The sequence below is a fragment of the Garra rufa genome, chromosome 2 (assembly GCF_049309525.1).
Source record: "Garra rufa chromosome 2, GarRuf1.0, whole genome shotgun sequence".
NCBI lineage: Eukaryota > Metazoa > Chordata > Actinopteri > Cypriniformes > Cyprinidae > Garra > Garra rufa.
Window position 1 is genome coordinate 40,531,965 of NC_133362.1, and position 19,022 is coordinate 40,550,986.

At 36.7% G+C, this 19,022-nt stretch overlaps 1 protein-coding gene across 1 annotated transcript in view; it reads right to left on the minus strand.

The window, feature by feature from the left end:
- Nucleotides 1-16,564, minus strand: part of LOC141325950 (cullin-9-like) — a 55,578-nt gene extending 39,014 nt beyond the window's left edge. Inside the window, exons 1-4 of the mRNA XM_073834669.1 lie at nucleotides 16,437-16,564; nucleotides 12,133-12,795; nucleotides 831-985; nucleotides 729-735 (exon numbers count right to left, since the gene is read on the minus strand). Of these exons, the coding sequence (XP_073690770.1) occupies nucleotides 729-735; nucleotides 831-985; nucleotides 12,133-12,790 (820 nt within the window). The 5' untranslated portion in view covers nucleotides 12,791-12,795; nucleotides 16,437-16,564. The remainder of the gene's footprint in view (nucleotides 1-728; nucleotides 736-830; nucleotides 986-12,132; nucleotides 12,796-16,436) is intronic.
- Between the last annotated feature and the right edge of the window lie 2,458 nt (nucleotides 16,565-19,022).

Here is a 19,022-nt window from a genome sequence, read left to right on the forward strand (position 1 = left end):
ACTAGTCCTAGGTTTTTTGCCCAATCTGAACACTACAGTGCAATTCTCTGGACTCTCTAGGACAATTATCAAAAAAGTAAAATTTACTTTTTTATCTTTGGGGAAGCTATACTGGGGTCGTTTAGACAAGGGGCCTGTCCGAATTTACCCCAAATCCTATAAAGCCTAAAGAAAAACTCAAAACTTCACAAAACCTGGTAAGCACGTGTGACAGGTGCTTCTAAACAAGCATGCACAGTTTTAAGGAGATTGGACCATAATTAGTGATATAAAAGTCATAAACGTTACAAACCATAATATTTCGATGGTAAATTACCTGTATTTGCAAAAAAAAAAAAAAAAAAAAAAGGCTTGCTACATAATGTCTTTTTTTATATGTGCTTAAATGCCTTAAGGAACACTCCACTTTACCACTCCCCCGAGTTAATAAGTTGAGTTTTACCGTTTTGAAATCCATTCAGTGGTTCTCCTGTTCTGGCGATATCACTTTTAGCATAGCTTAGCATAGATCATTCAATCCTATTAGACCAATAGCATCGCGTTCAAAAATGACCAACGAGTTTCCATATTTGTCCCATTTAAAACTTGACTCTTCTGTAGTTATATTGTGTACTAATACCGGCGGGAAAATGTAAAGCTGCGATTTTTAAAGACTTCAATCAGAGATTTCACTTATCAAACAGTGCCTACTATTTAAAACTACAAAAAAGAGAAAGAAATAGATATACTAACATACTAATAAAAAAAAATGGCAAAAATAAATTTAACCACATGTATTTCTACTAAACCACCATACAAAGTATACTACACTTTTACTACAGTTAAACCACCTGTGGAAGATGGATGCCCTCAAAGGAGATGCCGTGCTCCTCGGACGAGGTGGTCTCTGCAAAAAGCTCCAGCAGGGTGTAACGGTTATCAAAATCCATGTGCTGCTCGATGCCATCCTGCTGACTGAGGGACAGCAGTACATAGGCACGACTCCCTGAAAGACAAACAACACCAGCCTTATCAACACTGACAGATTCTCATTTTATTTTATTTTTTGTATTTATTTACTTCTATTACACATTTAGTCAAGCATTATCTGGCAATCAAATCCGCGAACACTTTTTTTTTTTTTTTTTTTTTAACACAAATCAAAGAATGTTGAAAAGATCAGCACATCAAAAGGAACAAGTGCCAGAGACAAAAGTAAGTATCAGTGCATTTGAAAATCTGGGTTTGCCACATCGGTATAGGTGTATTTCAACCATGTGTTTTTCCCCATTTAAAACCAAACTGGCACAAAAAGAGAGCTTGAATTTTCATATATTCATAGGTAAAAAGAAAAACAAAGCTAGAATATTTGATTTACACATAGCTAGGGTGTTTCTTAAAGGGGACATACCTAAATGTGTGTATGTTTGCGCAAATCATTTTACACCACACTGCTTTGTAAATGATTATCAGTATAAAGCAGGTTTTGCTAAAAAGTTGTTCCTGATCTGAAGGATGGATCTATACCAATTATTAAAATAACAGACAGCTGGGATCATTTACAACTGCATTTTGAAGCTGCATTTAATCTCCATTTTGGAAGTTCAAACTTGGGGCACCATAGAAGTTCACTACATAGAGAAGAATCCTGAAATATTTATCTCAAAAAACAATTTCTTTATGACAGACAAAAGAAAGACATGAACATCTTGGATGACAAGGGGGTGAGTACATCCATTAATTTTTGTTCTGGAAGTGAACTTGTCCTTTAAATAGATTTTAAGCAAAAAAAAGACTAATAAAAAAAAAAAAAATCACATACATTTTCAAATACAGCTCAATGCCACTTGTACATCTATTTATATTCTAAGATATATTATTGTAAGCATTATAGATCATTTGTGTTTTTGGTGTAGAACCAAACTTTATCTTAATTTATTGCTGTATCTTGAGCAGCGGACAATGTTAAATACATATACGACATGCACATCTGAGGAAAAATGCATTTTTGGTGATCAATCCTTTCGCCCTCAGTGTGAAAGCACCACTCGCTGGGGATTCGCCTCACTTTTTCGTATCGCGCTCAATGTGGAAAAACCTTAATATGGGTGAATCCAATAAGATTTTACCACTGTCCATCAAAGAAAACTGACCAAATGACCATGGCACACTTGTAAATTAAAAAGCCTTGATTATCAGATGGATTATCAGAAAACATTTAGGATATTTTTAGATTTCTTAGATGTTGTCATGCGATAATAAAGGCTTTTTCATTTACAAGAGTGCTACGATCATTCTGAAGTTTTTTTGATGGACTGTGATTAGGGGTGCAACGGATCGCAGATGATCCGTGATCCGTACGGACCGGACTCCACGGTTCGGTACGCATGTGGTTCGCGGATTAACTGTTAAATTTAACCATCATAGATTAAAAGTTTATAATTTGCACATGTTTTGTCTAGCCAATTTACCCATTCAAACAGTTTAAACCGCTGCAGCAAAAGAGAAGACGCGCGCTCTTTTTTATGTATGTTTTTGTTTTGTTTTTACTGCTGACGCACATAAGCGAGCACGCGCACACAGAGAGAGAGAGAGCGAGAGAGAGAGAGAGAGAGCGCGAGAGAGAGAGAGAGAGAGAGACAGACAGAGAGAGACGCGCGATTCAGACTGCGTGATTCACAGATTGATTCCTCTTCAAAACTTCTCTTAACATGCATACAAAGTTATGTTTAAATACCCGTTTTTGTATTCTGGTAAGCACAGTCGTTTATGTCTTCAGTGAACAGAAACAGCTGAGAAAGATGCGTGCCAGTATTAGATCCGTGCATTAGGCCTTAAAGAGACAGCATCCTATAAATACCTGCAGTGAGAAGCACTAGTTATTTTACAATTAATTATTACATTTCTGCACCTGAATACTAGTGTTATTGATTTTATTAGTAACTTTGTTGTATTCATCTACACTTGTCATTTGTGTAATTGTTCTTGTTTTGTTACTGACTTTATTAGTTCAGCTAGTAGTTTTTGCTGTGGATTAGAAGTACTTAGTTAGCATTCAGAAATTATTAAAAAACAAACTTTTGTTGTTTGTTTTTTGCTGATCCGAAAAATGATCCGATCCGTGACTCAAAATCCGTGATGTGATCCGAACCGTGAGTTTTGTGATCCGTTGCACCACTAACTGTGATAAACCCTAGACCAGAGCACCTTGACCCTACAGCACCTGGACCCTAAGACACACTCTCTACTATCAGACATTGTTTGAAGATTTTACCACTGTTGCTCACAATTATCAGGCTTGTCTAATACTAAATATTATCATTTCTTCAATAGGGTTGATTGCATCCACAGCAAAATATATTGACCTGCAGCAAATAACTATTGTGCTGATTCATCACCATTCTTAGAAACTTTCTGCAAAATCAACCAGTCAAACAACCTTCACGTAGTTTCTGCTTAAGTGTGCAAATCATCCAGGCCAGTCTACTGTAGTTATGCTACCTCCTTAAAGTTTTACTACTTACAACTGAGCATAGTAATTTGGATGTTAAAATACTATCTCCTAAACGAGTTTCACATGCAGTGGCAACTATAAGGAAACTGAAAAGGCTGCGGTGCTATCTAAACATTACTCTGTTTGCCTAAACGACTGGTCTGTCTGCAAAATTCTGCCTCAACCAATGGCCTGGTGTTTAAAGAACGATTACCTTTTCACAACCAACGGCAGACAGGAAACCTGTTTCAAAATAATCACAATCTGTTTGCACAGGGTAAATATTTTGCATTGTTTGAATATTCAAACATGTCAATACTTTTGAATTTGCATTGAAATAAGTAACAAGGGGACCTTCCTTCCTTCAATGAATATTAATGTTGCTTCATTTTATATTGCCAGCAAAAAACATATACAGTGCCCTCCACTAATATTGGCACCCTTGGTAAATATGAGCAAAGGTGGATTTAAAAAAAATAAATCTGAATAATTTATCGTTTTGATCTTTCATTCAAAAAATTCATTGAAGTAAAACAATAGAACCTGGGAGGGAAATCTCATTATGAAATAAATGTTTTTCTCTAGTTCACGTTGGACACTATTATTGGAAGATCCTTTTCCCAAGATAACAGTTCTGAGTTTTCTCCAACAATGTCTAATGAGTTTGGAGAACACCTGACAAGAGATCAGAGGCCATTTCTTCACCCAGAATCTCTTTATTCCCAGCTTCATGTTGGTGGTGCTTCTCTTCAGTTTCTATACAGGGTTCAGGTCAGGGAACTGGGATGGCCATGGTAAAAGCTTCATTCTGTGCTCAGTGACCCAATTTTGAGTTGATTTTGATGTTTGTTTTGGATCATCGTCCTGCTGGAAGATGCAACCATGGCCCATTATAAGATTCCCAATAGAGGCAGTCAGGTTTTGGTTTATCTGCTGGTATTTGATAGAATCCATGAAGCCATGTATCTAAACAAGATGTACAGGACCTCCGGCAGAAAAAAAGGCCCACAACATTAAAGACCCAGCAGTATTTTTAATTGTGGGCATGGGTAATTTTTTATCCCTGTCTGCACCAAAACCATCTGGAGGGTTAGCTGCCAAAAAGCTCATTTTTAGTTTCATCTGACCATAGAAGCCAGTCCTGTTTGAAGTTCCAATCATGTCTGACAAGTGAATATGCTGGAGTTTGTTTTTGGGTGAGCCAGGAGGATTTTTCTTGAACCCCTCTTAAACAACATGTGGTGATGTAGGGGCTGTTTGATCATTTTATTTTAGGCTTTCTGACCCCAAGACTCAACAATTCTCTGCAATTCTCCAGCTGTGATCCTTGGAGAGTCTTTGGCCACTCAAACTCTCCTTCTTATTGTGCATTAGGATGATACAGACACACATTCTCTTTTAGGCAGATTTAAAACATCTTTAGTTGATTGGAACTTCTCAATTATTGCCCTGATGGTGGGATTGGGGATTTCCAATGCTTCAGCTCTTTTCTTACAGCCACTTTCTATTTTGTGAAGCTCAACAAACTTGTTCTGCACATCAGAACTACATTCTTTGGTTTTACTACTTGTGATGGATGATTAAGGGAATTTGGCTTTTGTGTTCCTCATATTTATAATCCTGTGGTACAGAAAGTCATGGACGAACAATTTTATAATCCTAGCCACCCTGGTGTGCTAAAAAAATTGTAATATTAATGGGAATATCCTTCAGAGATATTTTACTTAGACAAATTTCTAGGAGTGCCAATAATAGTGGTCAACGTGAACTAGAGAAAAACATTTATTTCATTCTGAGATTTCCCCCTCAGTTTTCCAACGTTTTACTTACAGGAAAGGTTAGAATTTTGTGAATTTTTCAAATAAAAGATCTAAAGGATAAACAACGCAGATTTATTTTCACAGTCACCTTTGCTCTTATTTACCAAGGGTGCCAATATTAGTGGAGGGCACTGTATTTCTTACTCATATATTTTTACTATTTGAATAAAGGAGATCGTTCTTCCATGAGCAAATGACCAGTGTTGCTTGATTTCATATTGCCAGAAAAATCTAATATAAATTTAATAAGGAGTGATATAGGCTAACCAATGTGTCATGAACGTAACATTTCTAATCACATGTACAGGATCCCTTGGGCAGCTTAACATGAGCCACATGCCTGTGGTCTGTGTTACTCTGACAGAAATGCCTCAGACTAATCAGAGGAACTAGAGATGAATAAGTACATCCTGTGAAAGAGCATGAATAAGAGTCTAAAGAATGAGAGGAGGAACTGGAAGCCCCCCCCCCCCCTCGTAAGGAGTTCGTTTCCCCTTTCAAAAAAGAAAAACATGAATAAGCAGTAAAAAAGTAAAAGCAACGTCTGATAGCTTTGCCTCTATGAGTTGTCCGGTTTATTAAAATCACTAGTTTGTTAGTTTCTAATTTTAGGCAAGGCTCCAAAACAGAAGCTTTTTCAAAATTATCGAGCATGATGAAAGAGCTCAATAGAACATATGCTGAAAAATACACAGTGTTATCTCATCTAGTCGTGTAAGGTCCTAAAGCAACAGCGCAATCTTGAGACACTGCCAACACCCAATGCTAGAGTGCTATGACACAGCCCTCTCACTGATGACTCACATTGCCCAATACCTCACAGAACATTGGCGGGAATCTGACGGCTTCAGCCAGCTCGTGCCGTGGTCCGGAGCCAATTCAATGAGTCCTTACTTAAGGTTCACACGAGGCTTTGAGGCTTGGTGCACCATTCACTACAATCCACATGCACATGACTGAGAGAAGAGCTATGAAAGCATGCGTAAACTTTTCAAATTCCTACTGCAAAAAGACTTTAGAGAGGGATCTACAGTGTGACCATTTCACTCGCATTTGCGACTGAAAACTACTATGCGACTATGAAATAATATTAAGGAGCACCATGTGCGACTGACCTGATCAGCATATTTGTGTTTGCGCTCAGGGGAGCTTTAATGGTTTCTATGTGTTTTTGCAACGTTGAGTAATGTATCACAGACATATCTCACGAATACTTTCATAAACAAAGTGTAGAGAGAGTGTAAATAGAGCTTTGTGATATTGCAAACTAAGATGAGTGACAGCTTTTAAAATTTTTAATAGAGTTTGTAAATGAGATATTGATTTAATACAACAGTTAAATAAACAAGAAGTTATTATTAAGTGACTTACATTGTCTGACTATAACACTACTGCCTGACTTTGTCGTCAAAAGTAGTCTGAAACAAGTCACAACTGAGCCGCTGCGCATCTCCATTCAAACACAGCGGTGTTTCGTTTATGAATAAACGTGCGTATTAAGCAAATCTAGTGAAATGATTCAATTTCCCATTCATAAAGAGTCACTTACTTTATTCCTGAATGAACCAGCTGTTCGAACGAATCAAATGCATATGATTCAGTAATTAAATCAGTGTCTTGCCGCCACCTGCTGGCAGATCTTTTCACTTATTTACATCATTTAATATTCCTGTATTCAAAATTTTATATTTAAAACATTAATCTCAACATGAATTTATGAATTTGAGTGCACTCATGCAACCTCTGAGTCTCATTAAACATATAAAAAAGGCAGTGTTTCCCCTACCATTATCTTAGGGGGGCGCCGCGCCACCCCAACGGCACCCCCCGCCCCCCTTGAACGTCAAGTTCATTTTATTTTGGATATAGCGCCAGATCACAGTTTAAGTCATTTAAGGTTATCTTTCCTATAGAACATGTCTATACATTGTTCTTTTATTAAACAAACTAAATAGCCTTATGTTATGTATCTTATTTACACAAAAGCATTTCATTTCTGTCTCGCGGTCGCGCGTTTACAATGTCTCCTCCCCGAAAACACAGACGGGTTCACGGACTCCATTCATAAAAACGGAATTTACTATAGCGCGGAATGCCACGGAATTCGTCGATTTTTGGATTAATAAACCAAAAGTTGTTCTGTCACTTTATTCAAATCGCGATATGGACTAGTGTCTGTGAAAACTGAGATGCAAAAATACCATTTTAATATGAATCCTGCATGTTTCGTTTGCCTCTGTATGTATGAATGGCGAAGACGTGTTTTTTTTTCTATACGCATACTGAAGCACACGTAATTTTTGGCATTTGCATCTCACATGAACAGATAAACTCAATCTCCAAAGCTGTCACTTTTACCGTTTCATTTGAGAAAACTAGCATCATACCATACTGTACACAGAAACTTCACGGCAACTTGTCCAAATAAAAGTACGGTTTAACATGTAACAGAACTATATCAGTATTGTATTACTTTTGTACAGTATAATGTAGGTGTTTATATATTCCTATTTAAATAATTTACATAAAACAATAAATATACGATGAAAAATAAATATTACAACAAGAATAACCACTTAATTGTAGAAAAAAATACTACAATATTATTTAAACGTTTTAAACTGAATATCATTTTTCTTCCATGTATTGTTTTCAACAGTAAACCTCTGTTTGTTTGCCAAAAATTAAAAGGGTTTATTTTTCATTTAATTAAAAATAAATAAATGTTTATGCTTTCATTTGATTATCAGAAAAATTAAAACACACAAGAATTTCTAAAAAAAAAAAAAAAAAAAAAGAGCAAAAGATTGCAGAACCCTATTGTTCAAAATGTTAAAATACAGAGATTTGGACTTATTTTTTCACTGAAATAAATGTTTTCGTTATTACACAAAGTAGGCTAAAGTACTAGAAAAAAGTAACTACCGCATACGCGCGAATAGCGCGATTAATTTGCGCAAGTCGCGTCTGGTGTGAACGCACCATAAGACTGCACATGCACGTTATTTTAATGCAGTGCAAACATCACAGACAACATTAATGTGACTGTTCATTTTCGATCTCATATTTCATACTTTCATGAAGGAATCCATGATCACCGACCGTCCGCTTAGGTTAACTCCTGCGCTCTGCTTCTCGCGGCTGCGGTCACGCGACACGCGTGTTTTTAATTTATTTATTCTTCTTTTTTTCCCTCTCACACTTTTATTATCATAATTTTACAAGTTGCAAGTTACAAAACACGTGCAAAGTGGTTACTGACACTGGCAGGTGCAATGTTCTCCGATCGACTCGGGTATCACACACACAAGTTAAACATACCCGGGACCCGAAGTAATAGATTTGGACCCGACCCGGACCCGGCTAACCATTTAAAATGTAGACCCGAACCCAAACGGTCCCGGGTCGGGTCCCGGGTCCTCGGGTCCTCTGTGAAGAGCTCTACTCCGTAATGCACTTTCATGACAGTTCACTGCAAGGATAGCAGATAGAATTTACTGTAGATTTCACATTCTGTAATGTTCTAATTATAACGCTATTGTTATGAAATGCCAGTGAACTTTAAGTTACGAGCCCCGTGATGTGCTTTCATAACAGCGCACTGAAACACAGGCAAGGACAGAATATAGGTTTTCATAAAGTTCTCATTACAAATGTTTATAGCAGATTTGTGCTATATTTTCATCTACATCATTAAATGTTTCAATTGATGGCTTTCAATTATACTGTAATGTTGAATGGCTATAGTCAATGGTTTGACTAAAAATATTAGGAAAAAAATAATTTCCTATAGACATCAGTAATACTCACCCTTCAGTCAAACAATATTTAGGAAATGTTTAAAATATCCTGTCTTTATGTTGTTTCTACATCAATTTGAAGATTGAATGCAAATTATTTACAATATAAAAGTATATTTAAAAACTTAAATGTCAGGTGGGATTAGGGCTGGGCCGATAAACGATATCATATGGAATCGCGATAAAATTTATGTTAATAACGATGATAAGCTCTGGACATTTTTTGCTCGATATGGATTAATCGAAGAGCCAATCACACAGCAGAAATATGCGACAACAGCCAATCAGCGTGCAGCGTGCGTGTGCACGTCAAAGTACAAAGTTCATTTCCTACCACACTTTGTGAAGCAAACTTAACACCAGGACAACAAAAAAAAGGCAGCGACGAAAATGAATCTAACTTCGAGTTATTATCCAAAGATGTTGAAATTGTCGACAAAAAGGTAGCACGAATTCCGTTATATAAGTGGTTTGGCTATCTGAAAAGTGACTCTCAGCTCAGTTTGGCGTGATTGTTAAAACTGAAACCGAAAGCAAAACACGCACGCGCATTCAAAAGCAATTTTAATCCCCCTTGTTTAGAGAGTGACTCCCCAATGCACGCAAATTAGGCTACATGACATATCTAGGCTGTTATTAGTATGTAGGCTATGATAGGTTGTGTATGTCTATAGCTCTGTATCATGCTTGAAATATCCGTCTCTATTTGCACTTTGAATAGTTAGAGAGTAGCCTACTTTGATTATGGCTGAATTGTCTGCACTTAATACGATTAAGAAAGAACTGTGTCGTAATTTTGCTATTTATACTGTAGATTGTTTCAAAATGCAGTGGTTGCCTCTAATTAAATAGCTCAACCTATAATAGAGAAAATAAACAATTGTGTTAATAATAATAAATAATTGTGTTACAAATTATGTTTTTACAATAATTTTATGTTTACATTTTATACATTTACTCTCATTTACCATACTCTGTCACAACTTTTATTTTTTATTTTTTTTATTTTAGTAAGTTGTTTTAATTTTTAATGCCAAATCTGTAATGCGTTTTTGTTAATAAACTATACTTTAAAATGTACCCTTTAATTTTTGTGGCTTTAGTCATTGTTGGGATACTATTTTAAAGCTGGCAACATCAACAGCTTATATCGAAATATATATCGTTCAATATGGGAAAAAATTACCGAGATTACATTTTTGCCATATTGCCCAGCCCTAAGTGGAATTAATCATAATAATCACGAATAACTTCAGAAAATTGCGTGATTTATTCGGGTTTTTTTTTATCGACTGACAGCACTAATATGTATTATTATTATAAACTCTTCTTGTGTTTATCATATTCATTAGTAAAAAAAAAAATCTATTAAAAACAAAAATATATTTTAGATGCTTATAATGGTACATGCTAAAAATCCGGTGATACCTTCACAGCCACAAAAACATGAGGTTCTAAACTGCCAATAAATGAAAGTTAAGCAAATTCCAGTATTTTTAAAAGATCACATTTTTTAGTGTTTTTTGTTATTCATTTGTTTCAAAATGTTTATGTATAATTAAGATGTTTGGGAAAAGGCAAATATTTATTTCAAAATACATAATCCACATTATATCCTGTGAAGGATTACAAATTTAAGAATCTGTTTATGATATGCTGAACCTAGACTCTTACATAGCATCACAGAAAAACCTAAAGTGAAGTACATTGAATTTAGCTTCTAGAGGTACAGATGATGACATTCGAAGAAGATCAAATCGGGCAGCCCCGGTGTCTGAGACATTAACCTTTTTGTTCTCAAGGTACAGCTATTCCTTTGTCTCTATGATAATGTGAAGGTTTGGGCAATATTGTCAGACTGATTGAATTAGCACATATGCCTTTGTCTCTATGATAATGTGAAGGTATGGGCAATATTGTCAGACTGATTGGATCAGCACCTATGCCTTTGAATGACACTGTTATGATAATGAGATAAGGGCTGAGACTCCGGTAACGGGCTGATTCCTGTACTGCATTTGCATGCTTTGTTTAGATTGACTCCACCTCTATGTATCCCTCCCCCTTGGAAATGTATATAAACTATAATGTATCTGACTTAGTCAGACGAACTTTTTGATGACTGCAGCGACGAACAGCTAGGATCTCAATAAAGAGAAACTTATGCTTCAAGATATCCAAAACGTCTCCTGGTCTCTGAGAAAAAGTTCACAACACCTGGCATGTGCATATACTACAATGGAAACAAATTTACAGAATAAATTTAGATATAATAAATAAATAGACAAACTTAGTGATATTGTGACTTTTCAATTGTATTATTCATAGCTTGGGTGGAAACATTGTCTTTGTTTGGAATAGAGTTTAAGTCAATATTGAAAACATGCACACATGCTCTGTTTTTACATCCATACAGCTGTAAAATACTTTACAATATTTAAAGACATGCAATAAATGCAATTTGCAGAAATGCAATGAGCATGACACAAATTGGCATGCAAATAATCTAATATTAGACAAATTGAAATCTGAGAGTGCAAAAAAAAAAAAAAATCTAAATATTGAGAAAATTGCCTTTAAGGTTGTTCAAACGAAGTTCTTAGCAATGCATATTACTAATCAAAGATACATTTTTTTTGATATATTTACAGTAATAAAAATCGATCATTTTGACCCATACAATGTATTGTTGGCTATTGCTACAAACCTACCCATGCTAGTAGTCTAGGCTCACATATAATAATATTTGAAATTTTGTGTTCATGTTTTTCAATTTGGTGCATTAATAATTAAGATAAAGTTATTACGATTTTAACTTAGTACAACACAGTAAGTATTACCAGCAGTTTTCAAGGAAAGCCGCTTTAGTTTTACTTTTCATTCAAGGGAAATACCCTAGGAAGTGAGAGTTTTACTTTGAACCACTGGAAACAGCAGCTCTAACATATCACTCAAAAAGTTTCAAAGATTATCGACCTGTGATCGTTTAGAGGTTGTCAAACAAAATAAGCATGACTTAGATATAGAAACCAGAGCTTACCCGCGTCGTGAGAAGCCAGGGCTCGCAACATCTTGCCAGCGCTGCGTCTGGTCTGTCGCTCCTTGTTGCAGAGCAGCTCCATGAGCAGGTCGAGAGCGCCGGTCTCCTTGAAGACTCCCACCAGAGAACCGATACTGGCATAGGCGCTCAGCACATGGATGGTGTGTGTAATGCTTATCCCGAAGTCGCTGTTCTTGGCCATTTGCTTCCTCGCACGGCGCACAAGATTCTTCACGTCGTCTTTCATATCCGACAGCTCTCCCTCGTCAAAGGTGACATCCGGGGGGAACTGGCCGCTGGGTCGCTCCTCTTCTTCCAGCAGAGGCCTCTGGGAGTCAGCCTTGCGCTTGCCTAGTAAAGTGGGACAGTTGGCGTAGACGTCTTCTGTGGACATCCACATGAGGATGCTCTCAGACTTGCTCTCTCCTGAGGTGGAGCCACTAGAGCCTCCGACGCCGGAGCTGCTGCCACTGCCGCCGCTGGCCTCATTGCTGCAGCCTGAACTGTTGCTGTCATCCACAGCCAGCAGGCTCCAGCGAATCAGATACTCTGTCTGGCCGTCGTGAGTCCTTCTCTGACGGATAAGCTCCTCTGGGTAGGCCTGTAGCTTCGGGCCCAGCTGAACCAGCAGGTTACCGTTGCGGCGCTCACCCACCATGGTAGCTGAGGATATAAAGAGAGATATAATGAGGATATAAAGATTAAAAATTGACAATTGTAGCATCTCCAATTATGTTGTTCACCCTAAATTTAGTTTTTCCAAAAAAGCACTGCAGTACATATACTTCCTATCCTAAGTTAAAAGATTAGTTTTATTAGCTTATTGGTCAAATTATTAACATTTAGCAGTATCTTGTTTGAAGTGCAAGAAGAAACCTCACTGGTTCCTGCATTTCAACAAACATGTTTGAGTTTTTGTTTACTATGTTTGATGTGCTTTTATAATGTCTTTATGAACTTTTCGAAGTGTTTTCAAGTTTTTGTACATTAGCAAGCATGTTTAAGCTTCTGTATAAAAATATTTGCATTTGTGTTTTCGAAGAGGAACAAGGTCTTATGAACTTTCAGGATTTCAGTGGTGGTCAAATCTCAGTTTTCAGGAAAAATATCTTCATTTGTGTTTTTAAGCTAAACGCAAGTCTTTGAAACGACATGAGTGAGTAAATGATGACGGCAAGGTGATGGTTGAACTGACTATCAATGGAGTCACAGAAATTATGTATTAAAAATACAATACCAGTCCACTACCAAGATAACGTTTTTTAAATATTTTTTTTCTGTTCACCAAGCCTGCATTTATTTGATCCAAAATACAGCAAAAGCAGTTATATTGTAAAATATTTTTAGCATTTAAAATAACTGCTTTATATCTGAATATTTTTTTTAAATGTAATTTATTCCTGTGATCAAAGTTAAATTTTCAGCATTATTACTCCAGTCTTCAGTGTCACATGATCTTCCAGAAAGCATTCTTATATGCTGATTTGCAAACATTTTTATTATCATTATTTAAAACAGTCAAGTACATTTTTTTTGATAAATAGAAAGATCCAACAATCAGCATTTATCTGAAACTTTTATAACATTATAAACTATGCCAATAATTTGTTTTTGTTTTGTTTTGTTTTTTTTTGGGGGGGGGGGGGGGGTTGAGTGGTATATAAATTAATACTTTTATTTAGCAGGGATGCTTTAAATTAGGGATGCTCATTTCGGTTAATTTTCCTGACCGACAACCGCTGCTCGTTATCCGAACATTAACCGTTAACTGATAAAATTAGAATAATAAATTAGTTTAAAATAAAATAGAATGCACGAGTATCTGTGATGACACATTAAAAATACAAGCAAATGTTTTATTTTAACGTGCAAACAGCAGCATACAGAGCAACAACAAAAACTGTATTGACATATACTTAAATTATCACGCATCAGCAGCGGTTCTGAGAACAGAGAAAATCTGAATCAAAAAAAAAGAATAATATAAATAGGCCTACACTAAATATGTATAAATTAAATAACTACCTAATAAAGATGACAAAACTAAAACACACTGAATCCTTTTATGCGCTTTGAAGAACTGTACCGGTCTTATTCTTCTCGTCGGACATAAAAATATATAGCAGGCCAGCCAATACCTCAGTGTGCCTAGTTTTTAACATGAGGACATGCTGTACGGATAGGCAGGACCGCTGCCTGTTAACTCTTAGATCCGCGAAAAAAACACCATCACAAAAACCCTTTCAATTTGCGGTTTGGGACTTCCATCCACTGTCATATGCTTGTGGAGAAGCGCGTGTTTTACAGCGTTCAGCAATAGCCAATCACAGACATGTATGTTGATTTGATTATCACTGTGGCCAATCACAGGAGGCTATGTTACAATCCACTCACCAACCAAAGTGCCGGTTTCAGTTTTGCTGACTTCTACACTTTCGCGAACTCTCTTATTAAAACAAACAAAGTGTTGGCATTATATAAATAAGAGATTAATTGTGCAGTGTAAAGGTTATTTTATTACTTTTTAATAACTTTATGAGATTGCGATGAACTACTCTAGGATGAGTGATAGCTTTCCATTGACTGTAACGGGAGCGCCTATTGCGCACTTTCTAGACTATAATTCATTCAGAATTTGAATACATTCACTCACGGATTCACTCTCTGATAACCCAATAACGCCACTTGCCATTGAGTTGCATATACTACATCTGTTTACTAAGTAAAGGTGAAGCAAAATATGTCTATACAGCCACACTGCACGTGTCGACACGCGCGCGTGAGTAAACAGATAACTTACAAATAGCATTATTTCTTTCACCATGCAGCAAACGTAAAAAAAAAAAAAAAAAAAAAAATAGAAAAAAACCCTTTTAAACCGTTTAACTGATAGTAATAATCGGTTAAAATTCTTACTGTCGGTTAACGGTTAAACGGTCAATATGAGCATCCCTACTTTAAATTGATCAAAAGTGATCATAAAGACATTTATAGTGTTACTAAGATTTATATTTCAGATAAATGCTGTTCTTCTGAACTTTCTATTCATCAAAGAAACCTGAAAAAAATTTCACTGTTTTCAACATAATTATAATAATAAATGTTTTTGGAGGAGCAAATCAGAATATTAGAAGGATTTCTAAGGGATCATGTGACTGGAGTAATGATGCTAAAAAATCAGTTTTGAAATCAAATAAATTACATTTTAAAATATATTCAAATAGAAAGCAGTTATTTTAAATAGTAAAAATATTTCAAAGTTTTGCTGTTTTTTTTCTGTACTTTGAATGAAATGCAAGCTTCGTGAGCAGAAGAAAAAAAAATCTTACTGTTCAAAAACGTTTGACTGTTTTTTTAAATATAGGGTGAGCTATTACATCTGAAATATTCAAGCTAGATAAAAACAGGACTAAAGTCTTGGCATGTTTTTGTAATGTGTCAATAAACAAGTGTCATATTAAAGAGATACTTCACACTAAAACGACATTTTTGACATTGACTAACCTCATATCGCTCTCGTTATCTTTCCATAGAAGAAACTTGAAAGAAATTCAAGGTGACCATTGCTGCAAAGCTCCAAAAGTACCTACTTTTCTATATCAAAGTCATGCATATTAGTCGTTTCATCTAACATCTCATCAGGACTTAGTCATGACACAGGGGGGAGTGAAAAATGACAGCCGTTTCGTTTTTGGTCAGTTGGTTTTGTGGCACGTTTGTTTGCTAGCATCACCAGAACATCAACTGCTAATTTCCCTTTAAACAAAGTTTAAAGTTTATAAGTAAATCTTAACGTATGTAGACAGTTTACATGTCACCCCACGGTTAAACTTACGGTTAAGTCTATTACTTCTTAGCTGCTGTCAGTCCGCTAGCGATGCTGCTAAATAGCGACATATGGGCCTGACGTCTTCATGCGTGTTTAATTCGGGGTCCCCGGAGTTTTCACTAACATCACCCCGCTCTGTGCTCTCACCTAACGGCGTTTTAATCCTCCCAGCCGCGCTGCTTTTTCTCCTGAGATGCGGTAAAAGAGCTGAGCTGAGCAAGTGCGCATTAGCGCTAACATCAACATTGCGAGCGGGCAACGTGACGCGACGCATCAAACTGAAACGCGTTTTAAAAACATAACTGTATGGCGTGGAAGCCGCTCGAACTAGCGTCGTGCGGCTTCGAAAGCGTTCTAGTTAGTTGCGTCGCGCCGCTAGCTGGGTACATATGCTGTAACTAGCTGTCAGTGCGGCCTCTGTGTCAAAAAGACATAAAAAGACTTCACTGAGCTCCAGAACTCCGCTTGGACTCACCTCCGGTGTTGCAGGGCCTCCCCTCCTTCTCGACTTTCCCCCTGGGTGGATGGAGTTTTCTTCTCCGTGGTAGCGTATCGTTGCCCAGCCTGAAGTCGTTTTTGCTGCCTGTTGTATAGTTAAGTGTAGTCCTATCCTGCTTCCTGTGGAACAGGTATGAGTTCAGCTCGCCTTACGCCAATGTCTGGGTGCAGCAACACGTTACTGCCATCTACAGGCGTGGAGGAACCACAGTAGCCCTATAATGCTACCATTTCCTGCACTTTCTTGTAGCCTATTTCTGCATGTACTGTGCATAAGTGTTTAACATCAACTACAGGTATGTGCCAAAAAAATAGAATATCGAGGAAGAGTCTATTTTTTCAATAATTTGTTTCTAAAGTGAAACTTGTATGTTATATTAGTTCACTACACACAAAGTGAAATATTTCAGGCCTTTATTTGCTTCAATTTGAATGATTATGGATTAAAGACAAAAAAAAAAACATATCCAGTATTTCACAAAATTATAATATTTCATGTGACCAATAAATGAAGGATCTTAAACACATGTTGGCCTTCTGAAAAGTCTGTATTATGTCCTTAGTACTTTGTTGGGCTTCCTTTTGCACTAATTCCAGCATCGAGGCGGCGTGGCATGGAGGCGATCAGCCTTTGACACAGTTGAAGTGTTTTGGTAGCCCAACTTGCTTTGATATTGGCCTGCAGCTCGTCTGCATTTCGGGGTCTCTGTTCCCTCATCTTCCTTTTGACAATACCCCATAGATTTTCAATGGGGTTTAAGTCAGGGAGTTTGCCGGCCAATCAGTTACAGTTATTCCATGGCTATTAAACCAGGTACTGGTAGTTTTGGCTTTGTGGGCAGGTGCCAAATCCTGCTGGAAAATACAATCATCATCTCCAAAAAGCTTGTCGGCAGCAGGAAGCATGAAGTGCTCTAAAATTTCCTGGTAGACAGCTGCGTTGACTGTGGACTTGATAAAAGACAATGGACCCACACCAGCAGATGACATGACTCCCCAAACCATCACTGACTGTGGAAACTTCACACTGGACTTTAAGCAGCTTGACTTTTGTGCCTCTCCGGTCTTCCTCCAGACTCTGGGACCTTGATTTCCAAATGAAATGCAAAATTTGCTTTCATCTGAAAACAGGACTTGGGACCACTGGGCAACAAACCAGTACTTTTTCTGCTTAGCCCAGCACAGACGCTTCTGACGTTGTTTTTGATTCAGGAGTGGCTTGACGCATAATCAAGCTTTTTGGAGATGATGATTTTATTTTCCAGCAGGATTTGGCACCTGCCCACAAAGCCAAAACTAACAGTACCTGGTTTAATAGCCATGGAATAACTATACTTGATTGGCCGGCAAACTCGCTAACTTAAACCTCATTGAAAATCTATGGGGTATTGTCAAAAGGAAGATGAGAGAAAAGAGACCCCGAAATGCAAACAAGCTGAAGGGCAATATCAAAGCAACTTGGGTTACCATAACACCTCAACTGTGTCAAAGGCTGATCACCTCCATGCAACGCCGCCTTGGTGCTGTAATTAGTGCAAAAGGAGGCCCAACAAAGTACTGAGGACATAATACAGTACATTAACACACTTTTCAGAATGCCAACATGTTTAAGATCCTTTTTTTATTGGTCACATGAAATATTATAATTTTGTGAAATACTGGATTTTTTTTTTTTTGTCTTTAATCCATAATCATTAAAACTGAAACAAATAAAGGCTTGAAATATTTCACTTTGCATGTAGTGAACTAATATAACATACAAGTTTCACTTTTTGAAACAAATTATTGAAATAAATGGACTTTCCCTCGATATTCTAAGTTTTTGGCACATACCTGTATATTCAGTTTTATGTTGATGGTTTAGATAATTCAATATCAGACAATGTGAATATTGTTTTGCCTACTTGCTAAATATCATATACATTGTTGTAAGTGGAGAGACTCTCCCCTGCTACTACTACTCCTCACTGAGATTACTTTTACCCAGAAAAATATCATCAGACATGTATACGTTTCTTGTTTTAATTTTTATTTAATTTATTTATTTTATTGCCTTGCTTGTAATGTGGATGCCTATAAGGTTTGATGCTGACTTATTGTACTTGGTTTTTGTATTCTATGTTTAATTAAAAAAAAATAGTTTTTCAGTTTTTAACAGTGTTCTGAAAAATTGATTAATTTAGCCAACTTTCGTCAAATTTGTAGTCAATGTATTGTCTGAACAACATGATTTATTTAAGTTGATTTGACCAAAAGAATAAAAGTACAGTACAATAATGTAGCAACTTAAAGGAGTAGTTCACTTTCAGAACAAACATGTACAGATAATCTACTCACCCCTAAGATGTTCATGTCTTTCTTTCTTCAGTCGTAAAGAAATAGTTTTTTGAGGAAAACATTTCAGGATTTCTCTCCATATAATGGACTCCTATGGTGCCCCCGGGGTTGAACTTCCAAAATGTAGTTTAAATGCAGCTTCAAATGGCTCTAAATGATCCCAGCCGAGAAAGAAGGGTCTTATCTAGCGAAACACTCCGTTATTTTCCAAAAACATTTACAATTT